Source organism: Chinchilla lanigera, unplaced genomic scaffold (assembly GCF_000276665.1).
Source record: "Chinchilla lanigera isolate Chin_1 unplaced genomic scaffold, ChiLan1.0 scaffold00020, whole genome shotgun sequence".
In the NCBI taxonomy this organism is placed as follows: domain Eukaryota; kingdom Metazoa; phylum Chordata; class Mammalia; order Rodentia; family Chinchillidae; genus Chinchilla; species Chinchilla lanigera.
The window spans coordinates 631,148-651,375 of NW_004955421.1; the positions used below are offsets into that span (position 1 = coordinate 631,148).

At 38.2% G+C, this 20,228-nt stretch overlaps 1 protein-coding gene across 1 annotated transcript in view; it reads right to left on the bottom strand.

The window, feature by feature from the left end:
* The window catches only part of Ubp1 (upstream binding protein 1 (LBP-1a)), a gene marked incomplete at its 5' end in the record, with an annotated part of 63,299 nt that overhangs the window by 12,452 nt on the left and 30,619 nt on the right, over positions 1–20,228 (bottom strand). Inside the window, 8 exon segments of the mRNA XM_005383640.2 lie at positions 2,124–2,178; positions 3,745–3,848; positions 9,497–9,604; positions 10,049–10,159; positions 10,258–10,410; positions 11,952–12,058; positions 12,744–12,849; positions 18,742–18,818. Coding sequence (XP_005383697.2) covers positions 2,124–2,178; positions 3,745–3,848; positions 9,497–9,604; positions 10,049–10,159; positions 10,258–10,410; positions 11,952–12,058; positions 12,744–12,849; positions 18,742–18,818 — 821 coding nt within the window.

Here is a 20,228-nt window from a genome sequence, read left to right on the forward strand (position 1 = left end):
CTAGGAGTCAATCTAACAAAAGTAGTAAAAGATCTATACATTGAAAACTATAGCACTCTGAAAAAGGAGACAGAAGAAGATATCAGAAAATGGAAAGATATTTTGCTCATGCAGAAGAACCAATATGGTGAAAAGGCCATACTCCCAAACCTCTTATACAGACTTAATGCAATTCCAGTCAAAATACCATTAGCATACCTCACAGAACTAGAGAAAACATTCCTAAAATTCATATGGAACCAGAGAGACCTAGAATAGCAAAAGCAATCCTGGGCAACAAAGGCAAGTCCGAGTGCATCACAATCCCTGACCTGAAATTATACTACGAAGCTGTGATAACAGATCTGAGGATCTGTGGAACAGAAAAGAGGATATAGACCCAATTCCAAACACATTCAGCCACCTTATCTTTTACAAAGGAGCCAAATATGTTCACTGGAAGACAGACAGCCTCTTTAACAAATGGTACTGGAAAAACTGGCTTTCCACCTACCGAAGATTAAAACTTGACCTGTGTCTATCACCAGGCACTAAACTAAAATCCAAATGGATCAAAGATCTAAATATTAAAACAGAAACACTAAATTTATTGGAAGAGAAATACAGGCAGAAATCTTGAAGACATAGGTGTAGGCAGAGAGTTCATAAACAAAACCCAGACCACATGGAAAATACTGCAAATCAATGAAGGGGATCTCACCTTATTAAAAAGCTTTTGCACAACAAAAGAAATCACCTAGAGTGAAAAGACAATCCACAGAAAGGGTAAAAATTATAGCCAGTTGTTCCTCAGACAAAGGATTTACAGCTAGAACATATAAAGAATTCAAAAATAATCAGGCCCCCAAAATTCAAAGACTCATGGGTTGTGTTGGGTTGTTTCCAAGATTTAGCTATTACAAATCGTGTTGCTATAAACATGGGTGCACATATATTGCTGTAGTATGATGTTTTTAATTCTTTTAGGATGATACCAAGAAGGGGATTAGCTAGGTCAAATGAAAGAACTAGTTTTTTGAGGAATCTCAACACTGATTTCCACCAGTCTACACTCCCACCAACAGTGGACAAGGGTTCCTTTTTCCCCACAGCCCCTCCAGCATTTGTTATTGGTTGATTTCTTGATAATAACCGAATAACCGTTCTTTCTGGGGTGAGACAGCATCTCAGCGTTGTTTTAATTTGCATCTCTCAAATGACCAGTGATGTTGAACATTTTTCACGTATTTATTTGCCATTTGTATTTCTTTATCTGAGAAGTACATATTCGTCTCAGATGCCCATTTTTGGAATGGGTCTTTGAATTTTGGGGGCCTGATTATTTTTGAATTCTTTATATGTTCTAGCTGTAAGTCCTTTGTCTGAGGAACAACTGGCTATAATTTTTTCCCTTTCTGTGGATTGTCTTTTCATTCTAGGTGATTTCTTTTTGTTGCTTTCAAAAGCTTTTTAATAAGGTGAAATCCCCTTTGTTGATTTGTAGTATTTCCCATGTGGTCTGGGTTTTGTTTATGAAGAATGAATGAAAAAGATGTGGATTTTCATATGTAACAGAATACTACTCAGCCATACAGAAGGATAAATCTGAGACTTTTATAGGTAAATGGATGCAACTCGAGAACATACTCATAAGTGAAATCAGACACACATGTGTAAACATTGTATTGTCTCACTAGTGTGATAAACTGAACAAGTAAATAAGGTCCAAAATGTACAACAGGTATAGGGAATAAGGGAAAAACTGTCCAAAAGAAAAAAGAAAAACTGTGATATGAGAATGGGAAAAGGAAAAAAGGCAAAAAGAAAAAAATATATACATACACAAGAGAGTTAAGATAGTTATACAGCTAGCATCTCTTAGTTGTAAAGAAAGGTTTGTGCCAATATTGTTTGGACAATATCTTGTACTCCGAACAACTAATATGAATATAACCAAATGCAATGTATTAATTATTGTTAGTCTCCTACTACCTTTTTAAAACTGTTTATTTTTAATTTTTTCTCTTAAAAAAAAAGACCATGATTCTGACTATTCAGCAACCCACATGACTTAAGCCTTTGTCATAAATTTAAAAATGTAAGAATCTAACAGTATCCATAATTTTAGGGAAAAAGATACTTACTTCACCAGAAACCTGTGAAACTCCATCTCCCTGATGATTTGGGGAAGAAGAATTGCTGGGGAGAAAGGAAAAAAGAAGAATTGATTTTCTAATTTTTAAAAAAACAAGACATTAAAAAATATGGGAAAAAAACTGGGAAACTTTAAAATAGGGTAACACTATGGGAGAACTCTGAAAGTTTTCAAGAGTACAGGCCCAACAGGTTAGCAGTGAGCAGGACAATGACATGAAGACACATGGAAGGCTACACCCTAACTTATGCCTTTTCTATCTAGTGAGACATTATTAGCTTTCAGCCCCACGCAAAATTCTGACCAGAGATAAGAGCAAAGCTACAAAGACACACTATTTAACTGTCAAAAGGACTCTGATAATAATCCACAAGGGTGCCAGGAAAAATGAAAAGGGATATTCATTCATCTTAGGTAGGAGAAAAAATATGAGAAATCAGGTAAATGAAAACAGCTGAAAATAACTGAAAAACAATCTACTTTTAGAAGATAATGTGCCACAAGAAACAATATAATGTTAATATATCCATTAGTAAAGATGGTGAATGACGGAAACAAACTTGTGGCACCATCCGTGTTTCTGAGGAAAAATGAAAATAGAAAACAAATCCACAGAGACTATGGCTATCCTCCATGCTCCTTTCTTAGTACCTGTCCCTCAATTACTTAGGTTTATGTTGATTGTTTACATCTTTCTTGACTCATCTGAACTGAAGCCCCTCGCAACAAGAACATGCACGTCCAGTTCCTTATGTTTCATCACAGCATCTAGAACTGTGCTGGGAACACAACGGCCTCTCAGGAAATGCCCAATCAGTTAGTGGGTTCTTGCACTGACAGCTCCCCCTGAAGATCCTCGTCATTTTCTCAAAGTATTCAGACTGTCTGGTCGGGAAGCTAGAAGAGACCTCTTCCGTGGTAACACACCATGTTTGTATTCTTCAAAGCACAATAACCTACAAGAAGATGAGCTGCCTTGCCAGTGCATCCATCTCCACAGGAGAAAGGCATCATTTTGTGTTCTTATCCAACCTTGTCAGCATGATCAGGATTGGAACAAGACAGCCTTCTCCTCTATAGTTAGTTTTCATCATTTTCCTCCCTAGTAAGAAACTTCCTAAAAACAGGAAAACTCTGACCTCATCTACTCTGAATTACTTCTGCAGCAAAGCCCCTGGAAATGCAAGACCCATAAGGCCTGTCCTCCCACCTCAAGCTCCCTAGATTTCAAAAATTAGAAAAGGAAAAAAAAGTGCCATCTGTTTACAGGGAAGAGACAAAGCAGAGAATAACCCAGATGATACAGTAAGCATTAAAGACTAATGTTCTTTGTAGTAAATGTCAGCTTAACATACTCAAGTGATAGTTTCACCTTAAAAACTCATTCTATCTTTACTTGTAAATCCTACTAATGCTGTCTTTAATCTCACAGAAACTGTATCTTGAAAATGCCCCTTTTCTAGAATTACCACAGCTGTGAAGGTGTGGTGTACGCAGAGCTGGGCCCCACAAGGCTTGCAAGTGAAGGAAAGACCATGGCTGTCCTGACACCGAGGGCAAGTGCACGAGCATGACAGGGAGGCGCGGCGCACGCTCATGCGAACAGGTACCTGTCTGGCACGCTGCAAGTGCTCTGCTGGGAAGAGGTGAAAGTGGGCGCTGGGGAAGGGCTGTTATTCACGTAGGCTGTGGGGGTGTCGGGCCATGGAGAACACTAAGGACAGAAAAAGAAAGAAATCAATGACATGCTTTTCAAGTATGTGGAAGAAATACTTTTCCTTAATAAGTATTTAAGTCTCTAGTCTGACCAAACAAAAGATTAGAAAATGGAGAACACCTAAAGGTTATGAAGTACCTTCATAGACACATGTCAAATTTACCATGTGGCAAAGAAAAATTTTACCTGCTGTGTGCATCTAGACTGATTAATCATAGAGAAGATCTCAAGTGATGAGAGCAGCAAAATTGTATGCAAACATTTTAAATATATACTTAAGTGTAATTTGCTTTCAAGAGCTTTCACTTCCCTTTCTACCAGTCTCCTCTGTCAGTTCTCCAACAGGCATCTATCAAAGTTTAAAAACAGCAGGGACAAGAAAGGATTCATAAGCAATACCTGACATCACATGGTGATCTGTGTCTTACTGCTCCCTTGGCCCTTTTCCCTGAGGAGCAGCTCCCCAGGACCATCGACTTCCTTGATCTCTTATGGTAAGTAATCCCCAAGTAAGATTAGACAGGCCCAGCATCAAACTATTTCATGTAGACTGCTGCCTCTACCTCTTCCTATCTACCCCTCCACTCACATGTGTTTATTTATATTTTCTGAAAGGGATATTATGAACTTACTAGCTTTCAGCCCAGGCAAAATTTTGACCAGAGATAAGAGCAAAGCTACAAAGACGCACTATTTAATTAGGAGAGTTAAGAGCCAAAGTCAAAAAAGCATGCTGAGCAGGCTAGGGAGGACAGGTTCAAACAGAAATCTTCAGACCTGAGGAAAGGAGGGAATCCGTTTCATTCCATAAGTATTCCTTCTACAACTAAGCCGCTGCGGGTCCTCGCCTTTCATAATCACCCTGCTCCCATTTTACACAAGAAAGACATCACATCTAACACAGCCCAGGGGTTTAAGATTCTCCAAAGCTAAGCAAAATATACTACAATAATTTTAAAAGTACATCATCTAATGACTAAAATAGTTTTTCTCTAAGGTCGTTTTCAATTCTTTATTTTCAAATTAAGTGAGCACAACCTCTGTACCAGACTATACAAAAAGATAGATCACTAGCGTTTTTGCCTGTGACTCAAAAGGAGTGCCCAGTCTTGAAGACAAAGTACCTCACATCTTTCTTTGAGATAGCATCTTACTAAATAGTTCAGGCTGGCCTCAAACTCATGATGGTCCTCCTGCCTCAGCCCCCTGAGTGCTCAGATTACAAATGTGCACCACCATGCCCAGCATCTCCATTTATATAAAAATCTGAAAGTTATGCTCTGTCCTATCTCATCTTTCAAGCTGCATGTCCAGTAACATTTCTATTTTTTATTTAATAATTCACCCCAATTTGCCAAGTTTTGTTGTACTGATAAACTGGTACTACTGATAAATTTTAAATTTCTGGACTAAGAGATTAAAATTTACACAGGAAATTTTTAAAGTTAAGTTTCAATTTTAAAAAGTTTATTGTAAAGAAGTAATCAGGGCTGGGTGTGGTGGTGTACACCTGTAATCCCAGCACCCAGGAGGCTGAGGCAGGAGGACTGCCTCAAGTCTGAGGCCAACCTGGGCTACATAGTAAGTCTAAGACCAGCAAGAACTGCATAGTGTGACCATGTCGCCAAAAAAAAAATAGTTATTAAAATGTTTTCAGATATAAAATATGTCACATTGTTGTTTTAAATTATTTTCCTTCCTTCCTTCCTTCTTCCTGGCACTCAACCAAGCTATCCTCCCAACCCCACATTAGGATAAAATTTAAGGGGAATGGAATATAAACATGAGACCAAGAAGGAAGATCATAGTAAACTTAGGGATTTAAGTAACAATCATAGATAGGGCCAGGCATGGTGGTGCATGCCTGTAATCCCAGCACTTGGGAGGCTGAGGCAGAAGTATTGTTCGGAGTTCAAGACCAGCCTGGGCTATGAAGTGAGCTCAAGGCCAGACTGAACTGCAGAGCGAGACCCTGTCTCAGAAAGACAAAAAACAGTAACAATTATAAAATTTTACATTTCTGTAGTACTTAGAATCCACAAGATATATTTTAAAGAGTAATACAGTAAGTCACCAACTTACAAATGAGTTCCCAGGCTGGGGATATAGCTCAGTGGCACAGTGCCAGCCTGGCAAGTACAAGGTCCTGAGCTCGATTCCCAGTACAAAAAAAACCCCTAAAAACAAAAGGAGTTCTCTTCTGGGAGAATGTTCCTAAGTCTGACAAAGTGAGTCTTATACTGTACACCTGTGAAAGTTCACAGTGACAATGTTCATTAAGTTGGGGATTTACTGTATCACCATTTTTTCTTAAATTATAAATACAAATATTCACCATGTCAGAAAACTGGCTCTTTTGCAACTGTTCAAATTCATGATGAGGCCATTGAAAGGTCAACCTGAAAATGTACAAGTGAGTGTGTCTTTCTTCAAAATTGTTCTGAGTAGGAACTGTCAAGAACAACACAGTTACAGAGCTAAGAAACTCTGAAGCACCCTAAGCGTTGAAACGAGTCTCACCTATGACTACGGGGGCTTAAAATCTGTTTCTGACAACTATCAAAAGAATGGGTACAGGAGAAGAAAACAGAAATCCCCAGATCAGCAATCTTTACAACTATCCAATTATATAAGTCCCTCAAAAATGGGGAGGGGAGGAAAAGAATTCCAGTATTATTTCAACTATCCGCTGACTTGCAAGAGAGAAATCTAATCTGGCTGGACAGCTTTGCTAAATTACTGTATGGCCCATTAATTTCACTATAAAGACCCTTCATACAACAATGCCTATTCATCTGAAATGAAGGCATTTGTTTTTCTTTCCACCATATCAAGTATCACCTCCTCAGTTTAGAGTTTGAGGAATCCAAAATTGTGAGTTGACTAACATATCTAATCACTCCAGGGTGACATATTCACTGTGGTCTCCACTCCTTGGAAGATTTTCCTCCTACACCATCCTCCTTGCCTGATATAAAACATTATAATAGAAAAAAACACATATCTAAATATGTTAATATTAAAAATATTGATACGGGTGTGGTGGCGTATACCTGTTAGTTCCACCACTCAGGAGGCTGAGGCAGGAGAACTGCCACAAATTTGAGGGCAGCACGGGCTACATACTGAGTTTAAGGCCAGCCTGAACTGCGCAGTAAGGCCCTGTCTCAAAAACAAAAACAAAAACAAAACATGTGTCCTAAACTGTTTTGGTCATTTCTGTCAGCTATCTGAGGAAGTGCTTCAAGTTAAGAAAGCTTCAAGTTAAGAATGGCAGAGTAAGGCAGAGACCAAATTTACTCACACTCCATCCATATGCATACTCATTTTTTACACATGCAGATTCTTTTAGCAATACAAGAGTAGTGCTGTTTTACTTTGTTTCTCTTTTTGCAGCACTGAGCAATCAAACCCAGAGCCTAATACATGCTAAGCAAGCATTCTACCACTGATGTACACCCACAATCCAGTAGGCTATTAAAAAAAAAGTAAGCAATACTGCAGTGCTTCTGTTTCCCAAGACAGTCTATAATGCATAAAGGTTTTAGCAATGGCCTGGACTCCTAAAGTTAGTTTTAGTACACTGTGAAAATAGTATCTCCCCAAGCATGTAAAAGAATGATGATGACTCACTTCAGGCTGTAAAAAGTGCTGGCCTTAATATGAGCCAATCAAAGATCAATAGATACACCAAAGGTTTCACCTTGCACAGCACCTCCTAGGAAGCAGGAGCAGTGTGGCACCATTTTATCCAGGATCTTTTAGACTTTACAGTAAGTAAGTCTGTACATATCCTTTTTACCAAAAGCAAAGCATAAACTGTCTAAGACTGCAAGAAGTGTTGGCCTTCCTTTTGAACATTTAAAATGTATATGAAATGCTTCAGATAGGCTGCACGTGGTGGTGCACATCTGTAACCCCAGCACTTGGAAGGCTGAGCGGGAGGATTGTGAGTTTGAGACCAGCCTGGGCTACAAAGTGAGCTCAAGGCCAGCCTGAATTGCAGAGCAGGACCCTGTCTCAAAAAGACCAAAAAAATTAAAATAAAATAAAATAAAATAAAATAAATGCTTTAGACATTCTTTTCTAAGGGATCAATCTGCCCTTGCTAACAGGTTTTCCAGATGAGCTCTAACCCCTTCTAGAAGTATCCTGCCCAAACCAAACACAGCCAGGGCAGCAAACACCATACTAAAAAGATGTGAAATCCCAGGCCAGTGAACTGCTGACGTTTTGCATACTTTAGACTTGAGTTAGAAGTCATTAAGAATTGACCACAACTTTCTCATCTTCAGATTAGCTCTGGGCTTTTAACAGGTTCGTTTTTAATGAACTGCCAGAACTATTTCTTTAAATTAGCTAAAATTTCATTAGTTGGGATTCCCCAACCCCAAACACATTTACTAAGAATTTTGTGGGTCTTCAGCTGGGAAATCAGAAGGGGATGGGAACATTACATTGGAGAGGTGGGCATTCTGGAGATGGAATATTCTAACGATCTCTGATTAAATCTAAAAAGCCCAGCTGAAGAAAATGCAGTATGTGTGCTCCTTATGATACTAGGATGAGTACATTTTCAACTTTATTGCATAAAGAAGCATTTAAAGCATTTTTACTTAATGCTTTAAATTGTAAATAAGGTTCCTGTGAGAGTGTCCATGAGACAGACAGTGACTTTTGGTCTAACACTTAATTGCAGATATATGTCCAAGAGTAGAAAATCCATTTTTTGGCGCCTTAGTAGTGCAAACACTTCAATAATAGAGTACTCATTAATACACATGGTACCAGTTGTTTTTTAAAAAATTTAAACTTAATGCTCTGTGTTTATATTTACTGAGGGTACACAGCTGATCTAAGTTCACATAACAGAACAATCCTTTGTAGACTGTTACATGAAGAGTAGTGTGATGAAGATTTGCTATATTTAATCTGATAAAGTTCATCTCAACCCAAAGGCCCCTGACTGCTTTTTTGGGGGTCCGGGTCTAAGTGTAGCGAGGTATACTATTTTGGCCTGAAGCATTAAGTCACAATGCAGGTGCCAAGAGAAAACACTAAAGCAGTCAATGATTTTTTTCCTCAAGTGCTGCCAACTAGGCTTTTAAAAGCACAGACAGACACACATTCTTGTACTGCATGCAGGGAAATGTGACAGAGTACTGCACATGTTAATGTCCAACTTGCTGCCATCATTTAAGTACCTATAAAATGTATCAGGTATATAAGTGAGAAAAAGCAAAACCTTTTAAATTACATAAAAATTACAATTATTTTAAAAATAATTTTTAATAAAGTATTTTCACTTTAATTTTAGTGCTCTTGAAAGAGGTGTACATGTGAAGGGTAAAGAGAGAGAGGGAGGGGGAAGGGGACAAGGAGGGAACAAGTATCTCTGAATGTCTTTTTCCCTCCAAAACCACCCAATATGGTCAACATTGTTTTTGATTTGTTTTAGAAGTGTTAGATTTAGGAAGTTTTCCTCAATGAGGAACAAACAGAAAGCAGGCAGTCTAAACAAAAGCAAATTAAATCAAGACATGGACATCAAAAACAATTTTGGCTTTACTTTTCGGAAGTTGGTCCTATATCTAACACTGCACAAGGTTTCTTGCACAATGAAAAGAGAAGCAGAAGTCCCTTACACTGCCTCGCTTTGCCAGAGAATCACCGTAGTCTGCTGGCAAAGTCCGCTTGCTGGACTTTTTCTGCTCATGTTCAACTGCATCTTCAATTATAGGCTCAAGCCTCATCTGGACAAACACCAAAGATTGGGATCAATGTCTTTTCATTATACAAAGAAAGATCTAATTACCCTGTTTCATGTCTCTGCAGTCCAATTAAACAAATGTATGACTAACAGGATTCAAAGTTAAAGAAAATGCAAAACCCCAGCAGTGACAGAAATTGGACATTCTAGGCCCCAACTTAAATCTTTCGTCAACTTCAAGGTTTTAAGGTCTGTTTCTGAGACCTAATTGGGATTTCAGCATCTTCATTCAAGATCCCACCCAAGAAACTAAGTCATAAAAATCCCAAAATTTAAATAAATGATTTCCCACAAATTTCTCAAGGAGTATCATTTCAATGTACTGCCCAGTCTTCCCCAACCCCTTTGTCATGAAACTCATCCAAGAGGTAGCACTAATATGCAAACCTCTGCTTCTCTTTCAAAATCAAGTGCTGTACCACATTACCTCTGTAAGGATTGTAGTATCGTATGACGGCTGATACTTTTCTTTTTCATGAGCTGTTCTCTTTTCCATCTTTTCTCGGTCAGTTTTTTGTTTCCTGTCTGCACCTTTGGGCTTAAAAACAAAGTCAATTTTTTAATTCATTAGGCTGCAAAAAGCTTTACAAGCACAATTGAGTTTTAATTACTGACACCTTGGTTTCCACCACGTACCTTAAAAACTTTAATTTGGCAGCTAGCCGAGTGAAGATGATCTGTGTATTCCCCATTTTCATTCTGCTTAAAGGTGTCAACCTGAATCCTAAAAGGCACTCCCTTTTCACCTCCATGCTTCCGTGGAGTAAATTCTGTGCTGATGCAGTGTACCTATAAAAAACTGAAGCTGAAATGGATTCAAAGCACCTTTCAGTGACTGCCTTCCTATTCTGTACCCTCCTGATTGCCCGGTCATCACTATCCATTCAAGATCCTAAAATGCTCTTCCACAAATTAGCCCAATTCTTTCTCATGAGTATCCTTAATTGTTTCAACACATGGCTTTCCTTTCAGAAATCCAACTGCTTCTGGGCTTGCTGAGAACAAGCTCTTCCTCACTGCAATGCCTCTCCTCCAATGCAGGACTTGCTCCAACTGGTGGAGCACCAGTACAAGTGTCCATGCATGCCACCTACCTCCACCCCAGAGCATTTGCCACTCTAAGATTCAGGGCCCTAAATCCTGCTCAACCCACAGCAATCATCACCTCATCATTTATAGCCATCTGTCGTTTGCCGTCTACTGCCATTAACTCTGTTATACACAGCCTTACTACTGCTCCTACACACACACACACACACACACACACACACACACACACACAATTGTGATACTTTGCCTGGAGAACTTCAACAGTCCAGAAAGCCCAGTACACAAAACAGCTTCAAGGTCCTATACAGACTTAGCAAGATCATGGTCATTTCTGACTGCTATCCATATTCTCTTTGAAATGACTTGTGATGTGAAAACTCACCTCTACAATATTACTACACAACCTGAGAGTAAGAGTCAGCTCTCATTATCATTGTTTGCTACATTACTGGTTATTGTACGGGACAACCATCAGCAGCAATATTTTCTCATATTGCTATTCAACAAATATGAATCAAATTAGCTGATGGGGAATATTTGGTAGACCATCAAAATGCACAAAACTAATGATTCTTTACAGCTGATACAAACTGTAAGTAACCTACTTAGGGTAATCAGCAGCAATTACATTTTTTCTTCTGTTATAAAGATTACCTACTCAGCAGTTTACATTCTACCACAAAATATAGATATTAGAATTACTGGGGTTTCAAAATATGTAATAATGATATTATAACATCATTTCTTAAAAATATATCTTATAAATTGTATTTATTGATGAAATATGTGCAGGGTTTGTTTTAAAGGACATCAATAAAAACTACAAAAAGGGGAAAACTAGTAACTTTTGAAGCCAGGTGATGGTTACATGGAGAATTCATTACTACTGTCTATTTGTGCAGGCTTCAATTTTTCAGGATTAGAATGTTTTAAATAATACTAGAAAGAATTTTAAAAGCATAAACTTTTTTCAGTCATATCCTTTTAAATGGCAGTTTTGTTCCAGAGAAGTACACCGTGAAAAAAGACATTTAATTATTGTGACTACTAATGGAAAAAATAAAATTTAACTGTTTTATATTATTATTATTATCTAATATTTGTATATCTAAAACATGACAAACTTAGATTAAACCCATTTTAACTAAGTTTGTAAAGAAAAAAGACATTAAGATAAATTTATACAATAAGCATTTAAAAATAACAAGTCAAGAATTAAATTTCACTATGACCTTCTAAATGACTTGGTTACTATATTCCTTAAAATGTAAACTCCAAACCTGAATGAAAGCAGATGTGCGTTTTGCAGGGTCCCACAGAAATTCAACAGCATTTAACTGGCTTGGATTTGTTCTTGTATCAATTATTCCCACAGACATTGGAATATCTGTATTGTAAAAAGAAGATATGTAAAAATGCATCCATTTTAAATAATGAAAGAATCTTATTTAAAACTTGAACCGAGAGTGCTGCTACACGCCTGAAATCCCAGCTACTCTGAGGAGGCTAAGGCAAGGAGGATCACTTGAGCCCAGGAGTTCAAGATCAGCCTGAACAACACTGCGAGACCTCATCTCAAAAAACAAAGCAAAAACCAAAAAAACCCTTACCATTTAATATACATTATGAGGAAATAATTATATCCATATTGAACTTTTCCCTTCAAAGTTCTCCACGGTTAACCTTGTCTTCAATAACAAAATCTACTTAGCAAGATTCAGTTTCTCTTACTATGATTTTATTTTATTAAAAAGTTGATGGATGGATACCAATTGAGAATTTAAATAGTTTCAAAATCATTCCTGGGGCCAGGGATATAGCTCAGCAGCATAAGCACTTGCCTGGCAAGCCTGAGGTCATGAGTTCGATCCCCAGTACCAAAAAAAAAAATCATTCCTGGCTCAGTTTACTTTAGCACCAAAAAAACTATCACTTTTAAGTATAACACAATTCTCAAGGCACAGAATCTACTAACACCAAAACTTTCTTCACACAGTTACATGGTGGCAACACAGTAATGGGACTAGCTCAATGGGGTCCTCATCTCCATGGTATCTGTCCACTGCCTGTACCTAAATCAAGCAGTCTATCTCCTGGGCGATTCCACTTCCAGCCTTCAAGTTGCTGATGCTCCGTGTACTGCAGCCTTCTGTCATGGAATACAACCCTTATGATGCTCTGTGGAGTAAGTGGGAAAACGAATACTTTCAAACCACTCCAGCTAAAACACTTAGGCATTATGTATTAACCTATAGTAGATGAGCATACAAAAACATTCCGTTCTGCTTTCACCATTTCGTAAGCAAACATTTTTTTCCCCTTGGATATCTGGATTATGATACATTTATTTGGTGCAAAGAATTATAGACCCAAAATGAAAAGTACTAGTAAAATGGTTACTTAGGTACAGTATTTTATAAAAGATCATACTGCAATTTAAATTCAAGGTACATGCCCAAAAATTAGTGAGCAAGAATTATGTTTTTATGCCATATACACAAGAGTCACAAAAAGAAAGGTAGATAAACCCCAGGCAAAATGACAAAACTGCATTAATCTAAAGAAAGAGTTAATCAAGCTGAGCATGCACATGCCTATGATCCCCGTACTCGGGAGGCAGAAGCAGGATCACTGAGAATTCGAGGCCACCCTGGGTTACAAAGTGAGTTCAAGCTCAAGGCCAGCCTGAACTACAGTCAGATCCTCCCTTGAGAAAACCCAAATAAAATAAAACAAGAGTTAATCATTAAGTTTCTTTAGTAAGACAGTGTCTTGGTTACTTTCCTCTTGTTGCTGGGACAAAATACCTGACACCCAAAATTAAGGAAGGAAAGGTTTATTTCGCTTACAGTTTGTGGAGCTTTCAGTCCATACTTGGCAGATTACAAGGCAGAGTGGCACATGGCAGAGGGCTACAGCTCATGGTGGCAGAACACAGCAAAAGCAACAAGCACAAAAGCCAGGAATGGCCCCAAGCAGCCTCTTGCTCTCCCTTACATATGCAAACTATCCACCCCAGGGCAGGTGCAGCTCTCACACCCATAATCAATCAAACTCTAAAAGCCTGCCCCATGACCACATGAGGCTTTGGGGGGACACCCAGACAGTTATTCTGTCAGCTAACTGGCCAAAACAAAGAGCAACAACAATTAAAAAAAGAAAAAAAAAGCAACCCTCTCCATTCCACCCTAAAAGACAGCCTAATACAAAATTCATTCTCAACTATGTTTTCAAGCTTTTGTTGGTCTGTCTGTTTTGTGGTACTGGCAACTGAACACATGGTGTGTTACATACACTAGTTAAATCCTCTATTACTGAGTTACAACTCTGGCCCACATATAGAACTATTACACCTGCAAGTGAAATTAATTTACAGTAAACATGGAAAAAAAATTACAGATAAATTATATTCAAACACTCAAATTCCTAGGTAAGGCTTTAACTCTCCAGACTCTAGGCCAACTCTCTGCTCTTCACTCATGCCTCCTTTACGTCTCACTGGCTTAGGATGCCAACCACTGTTTCACTGCAGAACAGAACAGGTGATCAAAATACACTCAACACTGTATTTAGGACCAGGGATATAGCTCAGTGGCACAAATGTCTGCTTGGCAAGCGTAAGGTCCTGAGTTTGATTCCTGGTACCAATAATGATAGTAATAATAAAAATAAAAATAATACCACCAACACCACCATATTGAATGTTTTTGAAGCATTTATAAGTAACCTTCTAAGACTATGGTACAATACTTATATCTTCATAGACTGCTGGTGTGACCAGAAATCATCTGTAGCAATACATATAAATACTATTTTAAGCCAAGCGTGGTGGTGCACTATAATCCCAGCACTCCAGAGGCTGAGGCAGGAGGATCGTTGCAAGTCTGAGACCAGCCTGGGCTACAAAGTGAGCTTTAGGCCAGCCTAAACTGCAGAGTGGGACCCTGTCTCAAAAAGACAAAAATAAATAAATAAATACTATTTCAAGTGCCCCTGCTTTTCCCATTCCTTAAATATTATCTAAAAACATGGCCCACTAGGCATGATGGTGGACATGCCTGTTATCTCAGCACTTGGGAGGCTGAGGTAGGAGGATTACCATGAGTTCAAGGCTACCCTGAGCTACATAGTGAGCTGAAGGCCAATCTAAACTATATAGCAAAACCCTCTCTTAAAAGACCAAAAAACTTTTTAAAAATGAAATAAAAACACAGCTAATATTTTGCACAAAACCATTTAAAAGTAGTTTTTTTCGAGGTTGTTAAAAGAGGCCAAGTAAGTAGCTAGAACCAATACAGAAGTCTGTGGTTCAGTTACTGCTCTGATTTATGCCCATCTTCAGCACCTGCCCCTGTCTACCTGCCCAGCAATCACCAGCACACACTTTCTACCATCACCAGCTGGCAGTAAGGCCCTAAGAGCAGTGGTACATGGGCCAGTGGGGGTCCTGGGGCCCACAGTGGTTGTCACATTTGCTAGCTCCTTTTTCTTCAAAAGAAAAGCAAAACACAAAAATGATGATTATGATGATTGCTTATTCAGTAATAACTAGTCTAAATCCACGTCAAGATAAAAATAATCACAATGTAGATGTCATATTTAGAAGTTTATTAAACCCTGTTTCCAGAATGTCAGACTAAGACAGTACAGTAAGGAGGATAAAAAGAGAAACAAAGTTAAGAAAATGCAAGATATAAATGAAAACTGAGAGAAACTTTTTATCTGGAAATTCTGACTAAAGGAGACTAAACTAACAATAAACAAAGGAACCATATTATTAAGACAAAACAGAACAACCTGTGAAAACTCACCACTGAGTATGTTCAGCACATTCAAGAAGTTCAAAATCACCTCTGGGAATGTATCACTGGTTCTCCAGATTGACTCCAAAATTTAGGTAGTATAGTTGAAGATTAAGGGGTCAGTAAGTAAAAAGTCTAGAAAGCTGTAGAGTACTTTGAGGATCTAGCTGAAGAAAGGTGTATCTGATTTCCAAGAAACTCTTCCTACAGTCCTTGGTAGTAGCATATAGTAGTTCTCTCAGGATATGTAACTGGATGTGTTCTGGCACATTCAACAGACATCAGGTACGTGGCTTATCAAATGGGAGATGAGCTGGAAGTGAGATCTTTCAAAAATCAGTTCTTTTGGGCTGAATCTTTATATATGCTAGTGCACTATCAGCAAAACGTTCACGATGCATTTATAGCTGGATGTTTTGTCTGTCAGTGACTAATTACCACAAGATGAAGTGTCACTATTACCTATATTTCTTCACTCCAATTATTTTATTTTATTTTATATTTTTGCAGTGCTAGAGATAGAACCCAAGGCCTCAAGCATGCCAGATAAGCATTCTACCACTGAGCTATACCCCTACCCCAGATTTTTTTTTAGTGTTTAATTTGGAAGTAAATCCAATGAAGGTGAACAAGTTAGTCTGACATATTTAACTAGCTTGCCAGAAGTATTTTAAACATTAAGCTTCATCTATCAAACTAGTTCTTTCTATACCTTACCACCTGCTGGGCGTGGTACTGCGTGCCTATAACCCTAGCACTCAGGAGGCTGAGGCAGGAGGACTGCCAAGAGTTGGAGACCAGCCTGGCTACATAATGAGTTCAAAGCCACCCTAAACTACAAAGCAAGGCCCTGTCTCAAAAAACAAACCCAAAAAGCCCATGAAGAAGTCTTTGGAGAAAAAGCCTGCAGCTACCAAGAAACCAGCAGAAAAGAAACCTGCTGAAGAGAAGAAGCCTGCTGCATAAACTCTCAAAATCTCTATCCCATACAGGTGACATAAATTTGGATAGCTTATTTTGGATAAGTACTGGTCAAAGAGGCAGTGAGAAAAAACCAACCAAACAAACAAAAAAAACCAAATAAATCTTACCACCTATTCTGGGGGAGCTGGGCTAGAAAGCCAGTACATTTTCACTGAGAAGTAACAACTACCTCCAACTGTCTTAATTCAATGCTTTGATGCAAATTTTGAGTGTTTGATCTGGATATCAAAGCTTGTTATAGTTTTCTGAAAATGTCAAATGGCCACGAACGATAGACTGAATTAAAAAAATTAATTAGTAGATTGTATAACCCAGTACACACACAAAAAGCAAAAACAAGAACAAGTATGCCAAATTGTTGCTAACTGTTTAAGTGGGTTGGGAGAATTCAGGATGAGAACACACGATATGGATGTTATTTACCACGTGTATCCCATGATACATGTATGTGGATTAACTACTATTTTCTTTACTTCTGTGTATGTAACAATTGTGCCATAGTAAGAGGTTGAAAAACTGTTATAGCATTTTTGGATCTAGTTTTAAAGAACTCAGTACAAAGCCTGTTAAGTCCTATTCAATTTTACCACAGAATCCACAACTAAAACAATTTTTCAACCTTTTTATAATGATGTATTTCCAAGAAAAAATAAATTTATATGTTAGTTATCAAATGTAACTTTCCCAGTGACACACATCTCCCCTTAAAAAATATACCACTGGGGCTAAGGATAGGTTAATGGTAGATGCTTAGCATATGTGAGGTCTTGGGATTAATTCCCAACACTACAAAACACAAAAACTAACCAACAAACACTTTCTGCTTGAATTACAGCCACATGTAAAACAACTGCCAGATCTGTCCAAAGGTGAGTAAGAGCAACAACAAGCCAGAAGGGACCAAAGGATGCAGAGAACCATCAACGTTCCTATGCTTTCTAAACACGAGGACCAGAGAGCTGTTGGCTTGGGTCCTTGAGCAAAACATGAGTAACTGTCTTTACAGCAAAGGAGAGCACAGCCAACTCAAGTAGGCCCTGCTCATTGTGAATAATGCTGTTAACTCCCCCCCGCCGTCCCCCGTACTGGAGAGTGAACCCAGGACCTTCACACTGAGCTACATCCCTAGCCCTTTATTTTTTTTAGCCAGGATTAAACTGTTAAATTGCCCATGCGGCACTTGAACCTGCCATCCTCCTGCCTCAAACTCCCAAAGTACTAGGATTAGATGCGGATGCCATTGTTTGGCTCCCTGATGACTTTTTCTTTACACATTCCCACCAGCTTGAAACACCAGTAGCTACAAGCCTGACTGTCCCATTGGACAGCATCAACCACCGATAGTTAACTTTTTAACATCAGACATAGAATTCAAATCTAAGCCTCCTGGAAGTGAAGTTTATTACACAGATTATGGTCCTGTCGTGATTGTTTAAACTGGATTTGTTTGCGACATGCCAGAAAGCCAGAGGAGGAAGGATATACAATGTGTCTTATCCTCAGTGGGAATGAACAACTCCACCAACTGGAGTAAATACGACAGACCTGAAGTGTCTACAGTAACTGTGAGAATGGGCAGATAACCTTTCTCCTTTTGTTCCAAGTACCTCTATGTTAGAAGCGCCAACAGTCAGATAAGGAAATTTGGCATTTCATTCTGAGCTGGCAAAACAGTCCAGTGGGGACCAGATCTCTTTCCTTCACAGTGAAAGGAAAGAGCTAAGCTCACCCTCCTATAGGAATGGATCTTCCTGTCCCCAGAAAGGAGGAGTCCTGAAATGTATCAAGGCTCTCCTCTCAGGCTTCTCGGTGCTCGGCTGCTGGCTGCTCTAGAGGGGGCAGGGATAGTTATATAGAGCCTAAAAGGCTGGCTAGATAGTGGCCACACCTCCTATACCTAGGATGACTGGCTTCTAACTCAGACTTCAAATTTTATTTGATAAAATTTTAAGAAGTAAAAAAATTTTATATTAACACGTATATCCCCCTCACCCACACATTATCTTTTACTTTTAATGAAAAGTTTAGTCTTCTGTTGTACTGGTGGGATTTCTCTTCCTATAATTGTAACTAACTATTTTATTGCTCCTTGGTTCCAGTACAACTGCAATTCCTATTTTACACATGAGTGAATGAAATATTGCTAAACGAAGTTAAAAGATTTAATATATCTATTACTTCTTGATTTGAAATTTTCATTTTTAAAAAAAAAACTCTTACAGCAAAACCGCTCCTTATTCAATCACTGCAAAATCTGTTAGGAATTAAAACAGACTGTCCTTACCTTTACCAATTTTCCACTGATCTCTGGCATATCTCCCATTTTCCGATTATCCAACATCCGAATTTCATAAGACTGGCCTATTTGAAGAAATTATTCATCAAAAATCATCCATGTAAAGAACACTCTGTTTAACATAATTAAACTGTTTCTCAGAACATAAAATTATCCAATGTTAGTTTGTTCAGTTGCTAGGGAAGTAAATTCAGATTCCTTGCAAATCATACCATTCTTTTCTTCAAATATTATTACAGGAGACTAACTAGTTTCTCTATCAATTTACTTTATCTGCCACTTTCTCACAAATTTATTACGCATGTGTGCCTGTTTGTATTATGCATAATCTGAGACTAATGTTTACAGTTGTTTTGAGATTCACATACCACATAATTCACTCTTTTTAATAATTCACTGGCTTTTAGTATATTCATAGTTGTGCAACCATCACCACTACTAATACTAGAACATTTTCATCATCCTAAAAAGAAGTGCAGGGGTTGGGAATGTAGCTCAGAGAACACTTGCCTAGCACGCATGAGGCCTGGGTTTGCTCTCCAGCACAGACAAAAACAAACAAACGAAACATCAGTAGTCACTTTCTATATTCCCACGCCGCTCCTACTACCACTAATGCTTTTTCTGTCTCTAGTGATCTACCTCTTCTGGACACCTCATATAAATAGAAACATTATGTGGGGGTTTTCATAAGTGGCTTCTTTTACTTAGCATAACTCCAGGTACTTTTTTTGCCAACAGTCTGCTCCATGAACATAAGGAATAGTTTTTATCCATGTATCATGGACTTTAGGGTTGTTTCTACTTTTTGGCTGCAATGAATGATGCTACAAATGTAAGTATACAGGTTTCTGTATACAGATTAAGGCCAATTTTTAATCCTTAAGCCATTCTTCTTTGATGGACCCAAGTGATATTTTTCCAGGGCTCAGTCCTTTAAAAAACACAAATGAAGAGCGGTGCAGTGCTGCACACATATCATCTAAGTACTTGAGAGGGTGAGGGAGGATGGCAAGTTCAAGGCTCACCTGTGCTACATGGTAAGTTCAGGGACAGGCAGGACTACATATGAGTTTTCTATCTCCAAAACAAACAAACAAAACCAAAACATCATAAATAAATGTAATTGAGTAAAATAGCCACAGCAAAAAATAGTGTATTCCAAATCCATAGAAATAATTCCTGGATTATCTGTTACTAAGAAATAAAAATTACAGGATAATCCGGCATGCAGCAAAATTTAAAAATGCTCTGGTTTATAATACAACTACCAATATCTTGTCCACACTCCCATGGGAAAATACAGTTCTCTAGGGTCAAAGATCAACAATGCTATCAAAATACAACTAAATCATTATAAAGCTGCTAAGAAAAAAATGTATGTTACTAAGTACTATTCTTTATTCAACAGATTGAGAGCTTAACAGCAAAAAAACACCTTTATGGCAAGAGATTTTTATGTTGGCTTTTTTGTT